General features: G+C 44.5%; 1 protein-coding gene across 2 annotated transcripts in view; it reads left to right on the top strand.

The window, feature by feature from the left end:
* The window catches only part of RYR1 (ryanodine receptor 1), a 117,747-nt gene that overhangs the window by 81,203 nt on the left and 21,161 nt on the right, over nucleotides 1-15,383 (top strand). For both annotated transcript variants that reach the window (XM_059999263.1, XM_059999264.1), the window contains 5 exons: nucleotides 1,149-1,237; nucleotides 1,332-1,460; nucleotides 1,549-1,653; nucleotides 3,908-3,989; nucleotides 6,000-6,187. In XM_059999263.1, coding sequence (XP_059855246.1) covers nucleotides 1,149-1,237; nucleotides 1,332-1,460; nucleotides 1,549-1,653; nucleotides 3,908-3,989; nucleotides 6,000-6,187 — 593 coding nt within the window. The remainder of the gene's footprint in view (nucleotides 1-1,148; nucleotides 1,238-1,331; nucleotides 1,461-1,548; nucleotides 1,654-3,907; nucleotides 3,990-5,999; nucleotides 6,188-15,383) is intronic.

Genomic DNA, 15,383 nt, shown 5'->3' with positions numbered 1-15,383 from the left:
CCATCACTCAGCTCTAACAGTTATCAGCTTTCTGCCATAGAGCAATGTTTTTCAAATAGTGGGAACCAACTCACCAGAGGGTCGTGAATCAAGTTTATCGCAGAGGTTCTCATTCCTAATTGCGCATTGGTATGCCTGGGGAGCTTTACAAGACACTAAAGCTCAGGTTTCACTCAGGCATTCTAATTTAATTGGTCTGGGATGGGGTCTGAGCACCGGGATATTTAAAATCCTCCAGGTAGTTCTAATGTGCAGCCAGGGTTGGGAGGTTGAGAACTACACATTCAGTGGGTTGAGTTCAGAATTCATTTGTAGTTGACTAGACTAGTTACAGGGCAGAAAATAGCAGAACGTATGGCACATAGTAAGGGTATGTGAAACTTCTGTTTCGGGTATATGTGGATGTAATTTCAGATTAGACACGTGTACTGGGTCTCAGTGTAAATATGTACTTACTGGATTTCCTACTGTAGGTTGCAGTTAGAAAAGACTGAAAACTTACTACATGATAATATAAACTTCACAAGGGCAGGGACTTTGTCTTCTACTGCTGTATCTCCAGGGCACATAATAAATGCTCAGGAAATTTGTAGTATCAAAGTATGTGACCAGTCTTCATCTCCCGTTAGCATATAGTATATGCTCAATAAATATATATTAAATAAATGAACAGATAAATAACAAATGCTTATCTCCTCTGGTTCTTGGTAGGTGCTCAATAAATATTTTTTGGATAAATGAATGAATAAATAACCAATCTCCGATCTCCCCAGCACATAGTAGGCATTCAGTAAAAAACTTTTGTGAACAAACGAAGGCTGAATCTCCATTTCCCCCTGCTACATTGTAGGTGCTCAATAAATACTTTGGGGAAAAAAATGAGTAAATGACTGGCCCTCCACCACATCTGGCACATAGTAGGCCCTCAATAAATATTTATTAGACAAATGGATAAATGATCCTCCATCTTCCCCTAACACATAGTAGGTACTGATAAAGAGCTTTAAGTAAATTAATGATTATATGCCTTCCGGCATACAATAGGCCCTCAATAAACATTTATTGCATAAAAGAATAAAGGACTCACTGTCCACCTCCCCTAGCACATGGTAGATGCTCAATAAATGAGTGACTTTTCACCTCTCTAGATTTCCAAAACTACCTACGGACACAGACAGGGAATACAACCACTATTAACATCATCATCTGTACTGTGGACTACCTCCTGCGGCTTCAGGTGAGGCTGTGAGGCCGTCCAGGTGTGACCCGGGTCGGGGTCTGTTGGGCCATGGTTGGCACCAGCAGCCCCTCACACTGTGTCTGCCCCCCAGGAATCCATCAGCGACTTCTACTGGTACTACTCGGGCAAGGATGTCATTGAGGAGCAGGGCAAGAGGAACTTTTCCAAGGCCATGTCTGTGGCTAAACAGGTGTTCAACAGCCTCACCGAATACATTCAGGTAGGGCTCGCCCGCTGCGGCGGGGCGGGGCAGTTCCGCATCCCGCGCCCTGCCTCGCGCTCACGTAGAACCTCTCTCTGCCCCACAGGGGCCCTGCACCGGGAACCAGCAGAGTCTAGCGCACAGCCGCCTCTGGGACGCCGTGGTGGGATTCCTGCACGTGTTTGCCCACATGATGATGAAGCTCGCTCAGGTTCGGGCCTCTCTGTTTTTCATCCAACTGCTTCCAGGCATCCCCCAACTGGCACGTTTCCAAGTTTTGCCCCGTCGGTCCGTGTCGCACCCCAGTGCTCCCAGCAGGTTGCAGACCGGTCCCTCTCCGTGGCCAAATCCATCTTTCTTCTGGATTGGCTCTCTCCATGACCCCGCCTCCTCCTCTGCCACCGCCAATCGGCCGGTTATCCATCTACAGTTCCCTTGGGCTGACGTTTGGGGCCCGCCCGCTCTGGTCCAGAGCTCCTCTATGATTGGTTGGTGTTCTTTCCCCTCTGATGAGGTCACCCAGATTCGGACAGGACTAGGGATAGGATGAGGGTAGGCTTCTAGATCTGGGCCTGGGGCTGAAGGGGTGTTTTGCTTCTTTATTCTGCTTGCGGCAGATGACATCTATCCAGGGCATCCATGATGTAAGGTCCCTGTCGAGCCCCGTCTCCCATCTCTAGCATCTTCGTGCTCCCCTTTTCCCCACCACCCCCGCCCCTTTGCAGCCTTGTCAATGCCTCACAAACACCGTATCCATTTGTTCTGCTTCTGTCTGGTAAACATATTCAAGGCTGCCATATGCGCTGCAGCAGGGCCCAGCATCTGAAACGGCACCATCCACATCCTAGACGTCATACATATATCGGTGTATTTATTACAATAGTTTTCCAGCAGATGGCAATATTCTGTATATTATAATTTCCCAACAGGAAAGAGTCTTGAAGAAGGGAAGCCTTTTTCTAATTTATTCAAAGGCACCACAGGGGCTGGCAGAAACCCTGTCTGGTGTCATCTGACCTTTTGAAAGGAGTTGAACTTAAGAATGCAATTTCTTAGCGTCAGTGAGTACAAGTGGGGCTGTTGCTGTAATCTTAAAATTCTAGAGGATATTGGTATCTTAGTGTAGTGTTCCAAATCCTGCAGAATTAATTCCTCAGCCGTAGTCTAGGTTAAATTGCAAGGGCTAGAAATCCAATGCAAAGTGGTAGCTTCCAAAAAAAGAATTTATCAGTTCACATCACAGATCAGATCCGGGGCCTATAGTGCTGTTAGTAGAAATGTCCCTCTCCTCTCTAGCTTCATTCTCAAGCAGGTGCTCCCCATGGGCTGGGAAAATGATGCCCTGGGCTTTCATGAGCTCCACTAACAGCTCCAGAGGGAAGAGAACACCTCTTTAGATCCAGGAAAAGATCTGCCGTATTCTCTTATTCGACTACTAGGTCACATGCTCATTCCTGAACCAATCACCCTGGCCAGGGGAAAGAAAGCTCTGATTGGCCAGTCCTGGTTATGTACCCACCCCTACAACCCGGAAGATGGGGTTAGTCCCATAGGCTCTGAGAGTGGGATTGTTGAGAGAATCAAGGGGCTACATCATGGACAGGCACACACCACAGGACTCACCCATCTTAGGATCTTGAGATCCTGGAATGTTGGAATCTTAGAGTCAGAATGCAGAGCTTTGGAACTGTGGAGACGTGTTAGGATTAGAATCAGCAACTCTAGAAGTAGCATGGGGTAGAAGGAGCCTTACATCCCATTTATCTGGTACCCTTCCCCTTCCTCCATTTCATTAGGTAGAACCATATGAAATTACCACTTTGTTGGTGAGAAATGACTGAAGGCTAGCAATTTTATGTAGCTCAACCTAATACAAATAGGGACCAGGGGGCAGAACTTTGACCATGTTGGAGACTTCTGTGGACCCTACATGAGACACTGTGACAGGAGAGCCATTCTTCCCAAATGGCTTACCAGAAAGCACATAGCTGTGTCCCACAGCCTTCTTCCTGAACCCAGAGTCCCACTTTTTCGATCACACATTCATTCAACAAACATGTGTGAAGCACCCACCGTAGGCCAGGTGCAGTGCTGAACTCTCATCTCTTCCCAGGTCTGTGTCACTGTCCCCAGTATTTGCCCCTGTCCGTCTCTGTCTCTCTTGGCTCCAAGCATCTGCTCTCAGGTCCCCATACACCTCCCAGTTCTCCTTGTCTGCCAGCCCTTGTCCTTACACGTCACCTGTTGGGCCCACTTCCCCCAAAGTGCCAATCTCACCCCACAGTCTTGTCTCTCTGCCTTTTCCCCTGCTTCCGAGGAACATGTCGGGACTCGGGTCCCCTCGGAGGTAAGAGGGGGAAAGAAAAGGGGTCTTAGGCCCTGCTGGGTGGGTGGAAGCAGCTGGAGGTGGGGGAGGCGTCTCTGCTGAGAAGAGCCCTCACAAAGCTGGGATGTGGGGTCTCTAGGACTCGAGCCAGATCGAGCTGTTGAAGGAGCTGCTGGATCTACAGAAGGACATGGTGGTGATGTTGCTGTCACTACTAGAAGGTAAACTCCTAGTGGGTGGGGGTAAGGGGAGGGTACCAATGTTCAGATGATCCTAAAAATGGCCCTCTGAGACCCAGGAGAGCCTAACCTTCAACCCCATCTGATATCATGTGAGGGTCATTGCATTTAAGTTGCTATAAGAAGCTCAGCAAACACTTATTGGGCACTTATTATGTGCCAGGTCCTGACTGTAGATATAGTAATTTATCGGATCGCCAGAGAAATCTTAATTAGGTGAGTGGCCTGGACACTTTTTAAAATTTATGCACTGAATATTTATTTGCTGAATATGTCATTTAGCTCTTGCTGCCTAACAAATATACCCAAAACGTAGTGATTTAAAACAACCATAATTTATTACTAATTAATAAAATTATTTAACTTGTAGACAAAGACTTTTTCCTATAGAGGTTCATAACAGCATCCTCATTCTTTTATATGGCTGCATAGTACTAATTGCGTGGGGATACAGTGATTCATTTAACCACACCCCATCAATGGACATTCAAGGTTCTTAATTAAAAAATACTTTGCTATTACAAACCATGTTGCAATGAATAATCCTCCTACAATGTTTTAAATTTTTGGTAACTAGTCATCAGCTTTTAAAAAGCAGATGTAAAGGGACTTCCCTGGTGGCACAGTGGTTAAGAATCCACCTGCCAATGCAGGGGACACGGGTTTGAGCCCTGGTCTGGGAAGATCCCACATGCCGCGGACTCCGCAACAGAAGAAGCCACCGCAAGGAAGAGTAGCCCCCGCTCACCGCAACTAGAGAAAGCCTGCCCACAGCAACAAAGACCCAAAGCAGCCAAAAATAATCAATTAATTTTTAAAAAATCAGATTTAACAATCAAAAATCCCTTTAAACATTTTTTTGAACAATTGAAAGATTCAGTGACCATGCATCCGCATTCTCACATGGGAAAAATCAGCTGAACTGGATTAAATAACTGTCATATCAATGTTCAATCTGATTTTGATGACTGCACTATGATTATATAAGAGAATGTCCTCGTCTTTAAGAATATATATGTGGAAACGTTTAGGGGTAAAAAGGCCTCACGTCTACAGCTTAGTCCTTAATGGTTCGGTGAAAAAAAAATAGAGAGGGAGAGGTATTATAAAGCAAACATGGCAAAATGTAAACAGTTGATGAATCTGGAATACATGAGGGTTCCCTTGCACTATTCTTGTGAACTACCTGTAAATTTGAAATTATATGAAAATTGAAAGGTACAAAAAGAAGCTGGAGCCAGTTTGGGGAGTTCCCTGGCAGTCCAGTGGGTAGGATTTGGGGTTTTCACTGCTGTGGCCCGGGTTCAGTCCCTGGTGGCAGAACTAAGATCCCGCAAGCTGTGTGGCACAGCCAAAAAATAAATGAATAAATATAAATAAAATTCTGTTAAAAAAAAGGTGGCGCCAGTTTGCTTTAGAGGGGGTGTGGGGTCCCAGTTTACCACAGTCTCCACCTCTCCCTGTTGTCTTGTCTTTGGCCTACCTCACTCATCTGTGGACCTGCCTGGCCTCTGTGGGCTAGTGGAAGGCTTAGGTGGTGTGAGCTCAGAGGTCAGGCAGCTCTGGGTTCAAGTCCTCCCCACCCCCTTTACTGGCTGTGTAACCCTGAGTTTGAGACTTTCTCTGAGTCTGTTTCCTCATCTATAAAAATGAATAGTGACACACGTTCCTTACAAAGATGAGGTCGTGTCAGTGCAGCACCTGGCATGGCATCTGGACCCGCCATTAGTTTATGCCATTGTTATCCTTGTTGATGACTCCCCCAGCTATCGGGGGAGGAGGACATAGACAGAATCAGCCAGGTTCACACCTGATGCCGAGGCAGATCAGAAAGTGACCCTTGCCCTCTGAGGGGAGGTACAGGAGCTGGCCAGGGAAGCTTCCACCAGCGCAGTGGATCCTGGTGGCTCCTGAGCTGGAGAGGGAGGCAAGCCCAATGGGGATCCAGAAGGGAGGCTCTGTTGAGCCACACTGACCTGGGGCTGCCTGCAGGGAACGTGGTGAACGGCATGATTGCCCGGCAGATGGTGGACATGCTTGTGGAATCCTCATCCAACGTGGAGATGATCCTCAAGTTCTTCGACATGTTCCTGAAACTCAAGGACATTGTGGGCTCTGAGGCCTTCCAGGACTACGTCACTGACCCCCGTGGCCTCATCTCCAAGAAGGACTTCCAGAAGGTGAGTACTGGAAGGCGGATGGGTGGGGTGCCAAGTACCAGTCATGCCCTTCTGGCTGCCTGCTGTAGGCAAGAGACTTCTCTGGATGCCTCAGTTTCCTTATCTGTAAAACGGGGATAAAATTATCATCCTTGGACTTGTTTTGAATATGAAATGCATCAACACAGATGAGAACCTTATTTCTATTATCATTATTAACAGTCATAATATTATCATTATTATAAATAGAGATCAGTTATTCAGTTGATAACCATCTATTGGGTTTCTCCTCTGTGTTGGGCTCTGTGCTGATACCATGGACACAGCAATGATTGAGACAGACACAGCCCTGCCTTCATGGGGCTTATAGACTAAAGGGAGAGGCAGTCACTAACGACCACTGCAGGTCTAAATAATGAGGCTGTTAGGAGGGAAATGCAGGAACCAGCTCTGTCCAGGAGCCCACTCACCTGCCTCTGCCAACCCTTCCACCCCAGGTAAGCCACTCATCCGCTCTAAGCCTCAGGTTCCTCTGTGAAGTGGGGCTAAGATAATAACATTAACTGTTTCACAGGACTGCTTTGAGGTTAGGCAGTGGGTGAACAGAGCCTGGGCAGTGCCTGGAACACAGGAGAGTACAAGAGATATTACCTATTATTATTACTGCCAGATCTTTCCCATCACCATTTTGTTAAATTTTTCCTTTGAAATAACTTCAGTCTTATGGAGGAGTTGCAGGAACAGTACATAAAATTTCTGAATACCTTTTCACCCGGATTGCCCAAATGTTAACTTTTTATTTATTTATTTATTTGGCTGTGCTGGGTCTTAGTTGCAGCACAAGGGGGGTCTTCGTTGCAGTGTGCAGGATCTTTTAGTTGCAGCATATGGGATCTTTAATTGCGGCATGCGTGGTCTTAGTTGCGGCGTGTGGGATCTAGTTCCCTGACCAGGGACCCCTGCATTGGGAGCTCGGAGTCTCAGCCACTGGACCACCAGGGAAGTCCCCCAAATATTAACTTTTTACTTCATTTGCTCTATCATAATTCCTCTTTACCTCTAAATACTTCAGTGTGTATCTCCTGAGAACAAGTTCATTCCCTTACATAACCACAAAACAATTATTCAAATCAGGAAATCAACATTGAGACAATCCTGCTATCTACAGACTTTATTCAGTTTTTGCTCTTGAAGAAATTTTTTTCCTTGTCAAGGATCCAGTCCAGGGCCAGGGATTACATTTAGGCATCCTGTCTCTTTAGCTCCCTTCAATCTGGAACCCTTCCTTGATCTGTCTTTGCCTCTTATGATCTCTATATTTTTGAAAAATAGAGGCCAGTTGTTTTATAGGATGGCCCTCAGTGTGGGTTTGTCTGAGTTTTCCTTGTGATTCGATTCAGGTTATACACCTTTGGCAGGAATATCAGAGGAGGGCTATGTCTTTCTCAGTGCATTCTATCAGGAGGCATGTGATGTTGGTTCTTCCCATTACAGTTGGTGTTAGCTTGGTCACATGGTGAAGGTGGTGTTTACCAGAGTCTCCACTGTACTGATACTATCGTTCCCCTTGGTATCTTGTGAAGATGTGCTTTGAGACTATGTAAATATCCTGCGCACCCTCTCAGGGTTAGCATCTATCAGTGATACTTGTCTCAACGATTACTACTATGGCAGTTGAGAAATGGTGGTTTTCTAACTTCCCTGTACCCTTTACCTTTACTAGGTACCTTTTTTCATTTTATTGCAGTATGGTTGACTTACCATATTGCAATAAAATGTTGTGTTAATTTCTACAGTATAGCAAAGTGATTTGGTTATACACACATATATATATATATTCTTTTTCATATTCTTTTCCATTATGGTTGATCACCACAGGATATTGAGTATAGTTCCCTGTGCTGTAGAGTAGGACCTTGTCGTTTATCCACCCTACATGTGATAGTTTGGATCTGCTAATCCCAAACTACCAATCCTTCCCTCCCCCACCTCCCCCTCTCCCTTGGCAACCACGAGTCTGTTCTCTATATCTGTGAGTCTGTTTCTGTTTCACAGATGTGTTCATTTGTGTCATATTTTAGATTCACACATAAGTGCTATCATGTGGTATTTGTCTTTCTCTTTCTGACTTAGTTTGCTTAGTATGATAATCTCTAGGTCCATCCACGTTGCTGCAAATGTCATTATTTTATTCTTTTTTGTGACTGAGTAATATTCCACTGTATATTTGGACCACATCTTCTTTATCCATTCATCTGTCAATGAACATTTAGGTTGTTTCCATGTCCTGGCTATTGTAAATAGTGCTGCTATGAATATAGGGGTGCATGTATCTTTCTGAAATATAGTTTTCTCTGGGTGTGTGCCCAGGAGTAGGACTGCTGGATCACATGGCAACTCTATTTTTAGTTTTTTGAGGATCCTCCATACTGTTTTCCGTAGTGGCTGCACCAATTTACATTCCCACCAACGGTGTAAGAGGGTTCCCTTTTCTCCACACACTAGGTACGATTTTACTGTAAGGAAGAGTTTTTCCCTTCTCCTCCATTTATTTATTTGTTTGTTTGTTTGTTCGTTCATTCACTCATTCATTTGTATGGGTATAGACTCATGACTTCTTATTTTATTCTAGGGATTGCAATCACTGTTGTCCGTCAGCATTTAAATAAACCCAGGGTCTCCTGAGTTGAATACAAAGTGCCCCATGCCTCCCAGATGCCTTCTGAGAGCCTCCCTGCCTCTCTGTCTCCCCGCTTCTCAGCCACGCCTCCCAAGAGCTATCTACCCTCACTCACTCCTTTCTCACCTCCCACTCCTTCCCTGATTCGGGGCTTCTGTCCCTGTCACTCTCCTGAAACTACGCCAGCTAAGATCATCAGTGACCTCTTCACCCTAAATCTTTCCTCTGACTTGTCATCTTGGCCGCGTTTGCCACAGTCGGCCATTTCCTCCCCCTCGGCAATGCCTTTCTCCCCTGGGCGTCTGTGCCATGCATTCCTGGGACCCCCACCTTCCCTGCCAATCTCTCGCAGGCTCTTTTTTTTAACATCTTTATTGGAGTATAATCGCTTTACAATGGTGTGGTAGTTTCTGCTTTATAACAAAGTGAATCAGTTATACATATACATATGTTCCCATATCTCCTCCCTCTTGCGTCTCCCTCCCCCCCACCCTCCCTATCCCACCCCTCTCGGTGGTCACAAAGCACCGAGCTGATCACCCTGTGCTATGCGGCTGCTTCCCACTAGCTAGCTATCTTACATTTGGTAGTGTATATATGTCCATGCCACTCTCTCACTTCGTCCCAGCTTACCCTTCCCCCTCCCCGGGCCCTCAAGTCCATTCTCTAGTAGGTCTGCGTCTTTATTTGTCGCCCTCGCAGCCTCTTAAGCATCACTGTCCCTGAGCCCTGCACCTTCAGGAATAAGAGCTAATATGTATCATGTTCTCACCTGTGTCAGGTCCTGTGTGTAAATGAATGTTAATTTACAGTAACCCTTAGGTAGTAAGGACTTTTTTTTTTTTGGCTGCGTTGTGTCTTCATTGCTGTGTGCGGGCTTTCTTTAGTTGCGGTGAGCGGGGGCTACTCTTTGTTGTGGGGCGCGGGCTTCTCACTGTGGTGGCTTCTCTTGTTGTGGACCACAGGCTCTAGGCATGTGGGCTTCAGTAATTGCGGCTCATGGGCTCTAGAGCGCAGGCTCAGTAGTTGTGGCACACGGGCTTAGTTGCTCTGCGACATGTGGGATCTTCCTGGACCAGGACTCAAACCCGTGTCCCCTGCATTGGTGGATTCTTAACCACTGGACCACCAGGGAAGTCCCAGTAAGGACTATTTTTTATTCCCATTTTGCAGAAGTGGAAACTGAGACACAGGAAGGTTAAAGTGCTGTGCTTAAGGTCACACAACTGATAAGTAACAAAGCTGGGATTAGAACTCAGGCAGTCTGGTTCCAGAGTACACTGCCTCCAGATTCATCCACTAATCTAGCCTAATAAACAGTCAGTGAGCACCTCCTGGGTGCCAGGCCCTCTCTGGGGAGTCCCAGCTCGACTCTCAAGACAGGCAGGTTAGGGTGAGAGTCTCAGTAGGGACTGCAAGAGAACCAAAAAGGACGGTGCAGGAGCTAAAGTCGCATCATTTATAATTTTAAAATGACTCTACTCGGCAAAGGAGACCATCGACAAAAAAAAGACAGCTGGGCTTCCCTGGTGGCGCAGTGGTTGAGAGTCCGCCTGCCGTTGCAGGGGACGCGGGTTCGTGCCCCGGTCTGGGAAGATCCCACATGCCGCGGAGCGGCTGGGCCCGTGAGCCATGGCCGCTGAGCCTGTGCGTCCGGAGCCTGTGCTCCGCAACGGGAGAGGCCACAACAGTGAGAGGCCCATGTACTGCAAAAAAAAAAAAAAAAAAAAAAAGGCAACTTACGGAATGGAAGAAAATATTTGCCAACCACATATTTAATACGGGGTTAATATCCAAAATATACAAAGAAGTCATTATAGCTCAAAAGCAATAAAACCAATAACCCAATTTAAAAATGGGCAAAGGACCTGAATAGACATTATTCCAAAGAAGACATACAAATGGCCAACAGGTACAAGAAAAAGTGCTCAATATCACTAATCATCAGGAAAATGCAAATCAAAACCACAGTGAGATATCACCTCACACCTTTTAGGATGGGTGTTATCGAAAAAACAAGAGATAACAAGTGTGGCAAGGATGTAGAGAAAAGGGTATCTTTGTCCATTGTTGGTGGGAATGTAAACTGGTGCAACCACTATGGAAAACAGAATGGAAGTTCCTCAGGAAATGAAAAACAGAACTACAGTAGGACCCAGGAATCCCATTTCTGGGTATCTATGCAAAGGAAATGAAACTATAATTGCAAAGCGATGTTTGCACTCTCACATTCATTGCAGCATTACTCATAATAGCCAAGGTGTGAAAACAACCTAAGTATCTGTCTATGGATGAATGGATAAAGAAGATGTGGTATGTGTGTATGTGTGTGTGTGAAATATCATTCAGCCTTGGTCAAGGCTGGAAATCTTGTCATTTGCAGCAACATGGATGAACCTGGAGGGCATTACACTAAGTGAAATAAGCCAGCCAGAGAAAGACAGCTACTGCATGGTATCACATATGGGAAATGTAAAAACAAAAGTCAAACTCAGAAACAGAGAGTAGAAAAGTGAGTGGTTTCCATAAGCTGGGAGGTGGTGGAAAAAGGGAGAGTTTGGTGAAAGGGTACAAACTTTCAGTTATAAGGTGATTTTTTAAAAAATGGGCAAAGATCCCTCCTGACGATTCAGGGTTTCACAAATCACAAGATTTGATGTCACGTACACAACATTTTGTAGCTCAATATCTGTTTCACAAAGTTACAATCTGTAACTTTAAAAGTGCATTGGCTTTATTTTTTGAATAAATAATACATTCACATAATTTTTAAAGTAAAATATAGCAAAGTATGAAGTGTGAGAAGTCTCATTCCCGCCCCTTTCTCAACCTACGCTTCCTTCACCCCCACTGCTGTGAGTAAGCATTAGTTTCTTTTTTTGTGTCCTTCTATCATTTTCTCTAGATATTATTTTCCTCTTTTCTTACATCATAGGTAATAAGCTATATACATTGGCCTGTATCACTTAACAATATATTCTAGAGATATAGGGAGTGTCCTGATTATTTTTTATAGGTTTCCAGTACTCCACTTTGTGTATATATTATGGTTTATTTGATTATTCCCTGTCGATGGACACTCACTTTCCCCCAGTCTTTTGCCATTACAACACATGCTGTCATTAGGGTGGCCATGGATAGTTGTACAAGTTGTGCACTGTACAAAGGTGCCGTTTATAGGACAGATATTGTAAACTTATACTGCTGATTTCCAGTAAGAGTGTTGAGGAAGGCTCCACATGGGCCACTAGCAATGCTGGCTAGAACAATTACCTTTGTATGTACATCACTTTGTACGTGAGTTGTATCTAAAGGTAAACTTCCAAAAGTGGGATTGCTGGGTTAAAGGGTAAATTCATTTGTCATTTGGACCGATCTTGCCCTGCATTTTTCCTTCTCATTAGTAAAATGTGAGACTGCCTGTTTTCCCACAGCCTCACCACCAGACCACATTGTCAAATATTTGGATTTTTGCCAATCTGATAGGTGAAAAAAGGTATTGAGTGAAGTTTTAATTCACATTTCTCCTGTTACGAGTGCAATTAGGCATCTTTTCATGTTACTTCTTTTGTATTACTTGTTCAGTGAACTGACCATGGCTTTGGTTTACTTTTCTATTGGGATGTTGGTGTTTTTCTTCTTGATTTCTATATTTGGCTGACTATAACTTTGTTAGTGATATGAGGTGTCCTTCTTTTTTCTAGTTCAGCATTTGTCTTTTGACTTTGCTTATGGTGGTTTGTTTTGTTGGTTGGTTGGTTGGCTTTGGGGAGAGAGGGTTGGCCATGCATAAGACTTGCTTTTTATGTAGAAAATTATTTTAAATATTTTATTAATTTTTAACAGAATAGATAATACAGGGATTCAGTCCTTTTGTAGAGAAATTCAGAACTTATAGCTATGGTTGAGGTTACCTTTGGTCCCCATACCCAACCCTACTCTCATCCCGCCTCTTCAAAGGCTGCCACAGTTATCCTCTAGATGTTCATATCTCTGGACATTTATTTCTGCATTTCCGTTCACATGTAAATCTTCACTGAAAAATATATAGAGGGCTTCCCTGGTGGCGCAGTGGTTAAGAATCTGTCTGCCAATGCCGGGGACACTGGTTTGATCTCTGGTCCGGGAATATCCCACATGCCGCGGAGCAACTAAGTCCGTGTGCCACAACTACTGAAGCCCGCGCGCCTAGGGACTGTGCTCCGCAACAGGAGAAGCCACCGCGATGAGAAGCCCGCGCACCGCAACAAAGAGTAGACCCCGCTGTCAGCAACTAGAGAAAACCCGCGTGCAGCAGCGAAGACCCAATGCAGACAAAAATTAAATAAATGAATAAATAAATAAATTTATTAAGAAAAGAAAAATATATAGAATTATTTTAGGGCTTCCCAAGTTCTTCGTGGTTGACAGTGTTCTTGACAGTTTGCAAAACATGTCTCCAATGATAAGTACTTTGCAGATTCCAAAACATCTACTACAGTTTGGAAAGCCCTTCCTGGTGGGTGAAAACACATTTCAGGCTACTAATTTATTCTTAGTTAGTACTATTTTGTGGTTTTCTTTATTGTTTTTTGTTAGCAAATGTTTTTGTACCTATCTCTAAATTAAAAGACTTCCTTTTAAAAAACATCTTTATTGAGATATAATTCATATGCTATAAAATTCACCCATTTAAAAGGTACAACTTAATGTTTTTTTGATATATTCACAGAATTGTGCAAGCATCACTACAATCTAATTAGAACATTTTAATCACCTCAGAAAGAAACCCCATACCCTTTAGCGGTCACTTCCATTTCCCCCACTCAGGCCCCTGGCAGCTAATCTACTTTCTGTCTCTATAGATTTGCCTGTTTTGGACACTTCATATAAATGGAACTATACAATATACGGTCTTAAAAAGCTTTCCTTCTATTTAACAAACCACAGTGTCATTATCACTCCTAACTAAAAACAAAGCAATAAAGACAAAATGAAAAAGATCCGTAGTTCATTAAATCATCAAATGTCTGGCCAACGTTCACATTTCCAGATCTTCTAAAGACCACATATAATTTTTTGTAATTTCTTTGAAGCAGGATCCAAACAAGGCCACCCAGTGCTATTGGTTGCTATTTCTTAAATTCTCCTTTTTTAAAAAAAAAAATTATCTACTTATTTATTTTTGGCTGTGTTGGGTCTTCGTTGCTACGCGTGGGCTTTCTCCAGTTGCGGAGAGCAGGGGCTACTCTTTGTGGCGGTGTGCAGGCTCCAGTAGTTGTGGCACATGGGCTTAGTTGCTCCACAACATGTGGGATCTTCCCAGACCAGGGTTCAAACCTGTGTCCCCTGAATAGGCAGGCAGATTCTTAACGACTGCACTACCAGGGAAGTCCCTGGTTGCTGTTTCTTTAAACCTCCTTTTATCTACTGCTGCCCCTCCATCACTTTTCCCTTACCTGACAGTTTATCTGATGGATACCTGGGTTGCTGGTCCTGTAGAGCAGCACTGCCCGATAGAAATACAATGAGGGCAACACATATACTTAAGAAATTTCTGGGACTTCCTTGGTGGTCCAATGGTTAGAATCCACCTTCCAATGCAGGGGACGCGGGTTTGATCCCTGGTCGGGGGAACTAAGATCCCGTATGCCACGGGGCAACTAAGCCCACGCACTGCAACTACTAAGTCCACGCGCTCTGGAGCTCTTGCACCACTAGAGAGAAGCCCATGTGCCGCAACGAAGAGCCCGTGCACTGCAAGGAAGGATCCCGCGTGCCACAACTAAGACCCAACACAGCCAAAAATAAGTAAATAAATATTTTTAAAAAAAGAAATTTCTAATACTTACATTTAAAAAAAGAAGTAAAAAGAGGGCTTCCCTGGTGGCGCAGTGGTTGAGAGTCCACCTGCCGATGCAGGGGACACGGGTTCGTGCCCCGGTCCGGGAAGATCCCACATGACGCAGAGCGGCTGGGCCTGTGCGTCCGGAGCCTGTGCTCCGCAACGGGAGAGGCCACAACAGTGAGAGGCCCGCGTACCGCAAAAAAAAAAAAAAAAAAAAAAAAAGAAGTAAAAAGAAACACGTGAAATTATTTTTAACCATGTTTTATTTAACCTACTCTACCAAAATAATATTTCAACATATAGTCAATGTAAAAATTATCAGATATTTTAAATTCTTTTTTTTATACTAAGTCTTTTTTTTTTTTTTTTAAGGAACATTTATTTATTTACTTATTGGCTATGTTGGGTCTTCGTTGTTGCATGCAGGCTTCCTCTCGTTGCGGCGGGCGGTGGCTTCTCTTGTTGCGGAGCACGGGCTCTAGGTGCACGGGCTTCAGTAGTTGTGGCTCGCAGACTCTAGAGGGCAGTCTCAGTAGTTGTGATGTACAGGCTTAGTTGCTCTGCGGCATGTGGGATCTTCCCGGACCAGGAATTGAACCCACGTCCCCTGAATTGGCAGGTGGATTCTTAAGCACTGCGCCACCAGAGAAGTCCTATACTGAGTCTTTAAAATCCATATGTATTTTACACTGTCAGCACACCTCACTTTA

The sequence above is a fragment of the Delphinus delphis genome, chromosome 20, assembly GCF_949987515.2.
Source record: "Delphinus delphis chromosome 20, mDelDel1.2, whole genome shotgun sequence".
NCBI classification, from domain to species: Eukaryota; Metazoa; Chordata; class Mammalia; order Artiodactyla; family Delphinidae; genus Delphinus; species Delphinus delphis.
This window is presented reverse-complemented; position numbering and strand designations above follow the sequence as displayed.